Here is a 2,408-nt window from a genome sequence, read left to right as displayed (position 1 = left end):
GGATCATTAATAACAATGTCAACATGCCCCGGGGGGGACCTTACAGCATTTTCTGTCACTCAGATTCCTGAAGGACAATCTCACTGGACTGGGAAAATAAACTCCGAGCAGCAAGCCATTTACAAAACGTAGTTTGGGGAATCTGTTCATCTCTGAAGATCCCCACGAAGGTCCTCAGAACTCCCTGAAAGGCCAGAGTGCCCCTCCACCAGCACACCCAGTACAGAGCCCGCTTTTGCTCTCATCCTTTTGTCTTCTGTTTTTCCAACCTCCTTGTTGGTCGCTAGCCCTCAGACCCCACAGGACCCCAGCTACACATTCACCACATCTCACACTGCCTTTCTCCCAACATCGGGCCTCTCCTCACTTCTCAGGCCTCTGCACCTGTGTCCCCCAAGGTACCACCACCCCGCTCTCAAAATTGCCTAGGTCAGCCTCCTTAGCAGACATCAACTGATGTCAAAGCCAAAAACTAATTCCTCATCCAGAGCGAAATACACCGAGGATTACACCATTAAAATGCAGACTCTTAAGAGGATTTATTTCCATTTTTAAAATAATCAGGGGTTGCTTGGGTGACTCAGTCCGTTAGGCATCCGACTTCGGCTCAGGTCATGATCTCCCAATTCATGGGTTCGAGCCTCAAGTCAGGCTCTGTGCTGACAGCTCAGAGCCTGGAGCCTGCTTTGGATTCTGTGTCTCCCTCTCTTTCGCTGCCCCTCCCCCACTTGCACTCTGCCTCTCTGTTTCAAAAGTAAATAAATAAAATAAAATAAAATAAAATAAAATAAATCAGTATGACCTGGGTATAAGAAATCACCATGACAAGGTGCCTGGCTGGCATAGTCGGTAGAACATGTGATTCTTGATCTCAGAATCATGAGTTCAAGCCCCCCATTGGGTATGGAGCTTGTTAAAAAAAAAAAAAAGGATAGAAATACTGTTATTGGAACGCCCGGGGGGCTCCGTTGGTTGAGCATCCAACTCTTGATCTCAGATCGGGTCTTGATCTCAGGGTTGTGAGTTCTGGCCCTGAGCCTAATTAAAAAAAAAAAAAAAAAATCACAATGGTATCTTTAGTTTCCCCTGGCCAACAAATGCAATGATGGCATCTGGCCTTGGCAGTGACCTTTGAATCTGTTGCCAATTTCACATCCCCAGCTCCCAGGGTCATTTCTATCGCAAGCTCTTTGAGGTCAGGGAGGACACCTTGACCTTCACTGTAGCAGCTCCCTCAGAGCTCACAGATCACCTGACCCAGGGGCTGCCTGATGACGGGTGTGGTCCGCACGCCCCGCGGGCACAGGCGGCTTGGGAAGAAGGAGATGTTGCCTGGTCCCGTGGGTAGCCTCACCACGCTCCTGGTTCCCAGGAGGATTCCCTAGATTTTGTAAATGTTTTAAACTTAAACTGGAATATAGGTTTATTTAAACAGTAAACTACACAGGTGATGAAGCCAAAGATATCTAAAAGGGAAGCACATAAGAGATGATGCGATTCTTCCCTGTAAATAGAGCCAAATAGCAACAAGGAAGTGGTCACGTGTCTTCCTGCTCCTGCTCCCGGGTTGGTATATAAGCCCCTCCCCCAGCAGGAGGCGGCACCAGACCTCCCTCACCTCCCGAGTCTCCCTCCTCCCCTCTCCTGAGTCCTCTCTACCGACACCATGGGGTGCTGTGGCTGTGGAAGTTGCGGTGGCTGCGGCGGCTGCGGCGGTGGCTGCGGCGGCTGCAGTAGTGGCTGCGGTGGCTGCGGCGGTGGCTGCGGTGGCTGCGGCGGCGGCTGCGGCAGCTGCACCACCTGCAGGTGCTACCGGGTGGGCTGCTGCTCCAGCTGCTGTCCCTGCTGCTGCGGCTGCTGCGGGGGCTGCTGCAGCGTCCCCGTGGTCTGCTGCTGCCGCCGCTCGTGTGGCTGCGGCTCGTGTGGCTGCGGCTCGTGTGGCTGCGGGAAGGGCTGCTGCCAGCAGAAGTGCTGTTGTCAGCAGAAGTGCTGTTGCAAGAAGCAGTGCTGCAGCTAAGGCTGCGGTGTGCAGAGCCGGTAAGACTTCCTCTTCCCCCGCCTTGAAAATACTCCCTTCCTGTCTCTCTTCGGTGCCTTAAGTCCTTCGATCAGAAGTCCCCGAACCAAGAGAAATTACCTAATGGAAGAAATCCGTATGCAGCCCAGCACCAGAGCAATTGTGCAAATTACTAATGAAGTCATGATTCCGAATACCTGGTTGGCTGGAACTATCCACTGTCTTTCAGTTCTGTCTTTGCCCACTTTTTCTCGTCTTCTTGCATAGTTTTTTCCCCTTTTTTCTTGTGTGTTCTTAGTCATTGCATAATCCTGTCTAAATTTCCTAATAAAATAAAAACTAGAAGTCCATCAAAAGTGTTCTTTTTGCCTTTGTTGTGTTTGGGCATGTG

At 51.0% G+C, this 2,408-nt stretch overlaps 1 protein-coding gene across 1 annotated transcript; it reads left to right on the top strand.

The window, feature by feature from the left end:
- Nucleotides 1–1,666: 1,666 nt before the first annotated feature.
- LOC125173257 (small cysteine and glycine repeat-containing protein 7-like) lies at nucleotides 1,667–2,017 on the top strand. The gene has a single exon (XM_047872177.1). The coding sequence runs from the start codon at nucleotides 1,667–1,669 to the stop codon at nucleotides 2,015–2,017; it is 351 nt and encodes a 116-aa protein (XP_047728133.1).
- The last annotated feature ends 391 nt before the right edge of the window (nucleotides 2,018–2,408 follow it).

Source organism: Prionailurus viverrinus, chromosome C1, assembly GCF_022837055.1.
Source record: "Prionailurus viverrinus isolate Anna chromosome C1, UM_Priviv_1.0, whole genome shotgun sequence".
Lineage (NCBI taxonomy): Eukaryota > Metazoa > Chordata > Mammalia > Carnivora > Felidae > Prionailurus > Prionailurus viverrinus.
The sequence above is the reverse complement of the archived record's forward strand: the minus strand, read 5'-3'. Positions and strand labels throughout refer to the sequence as shown.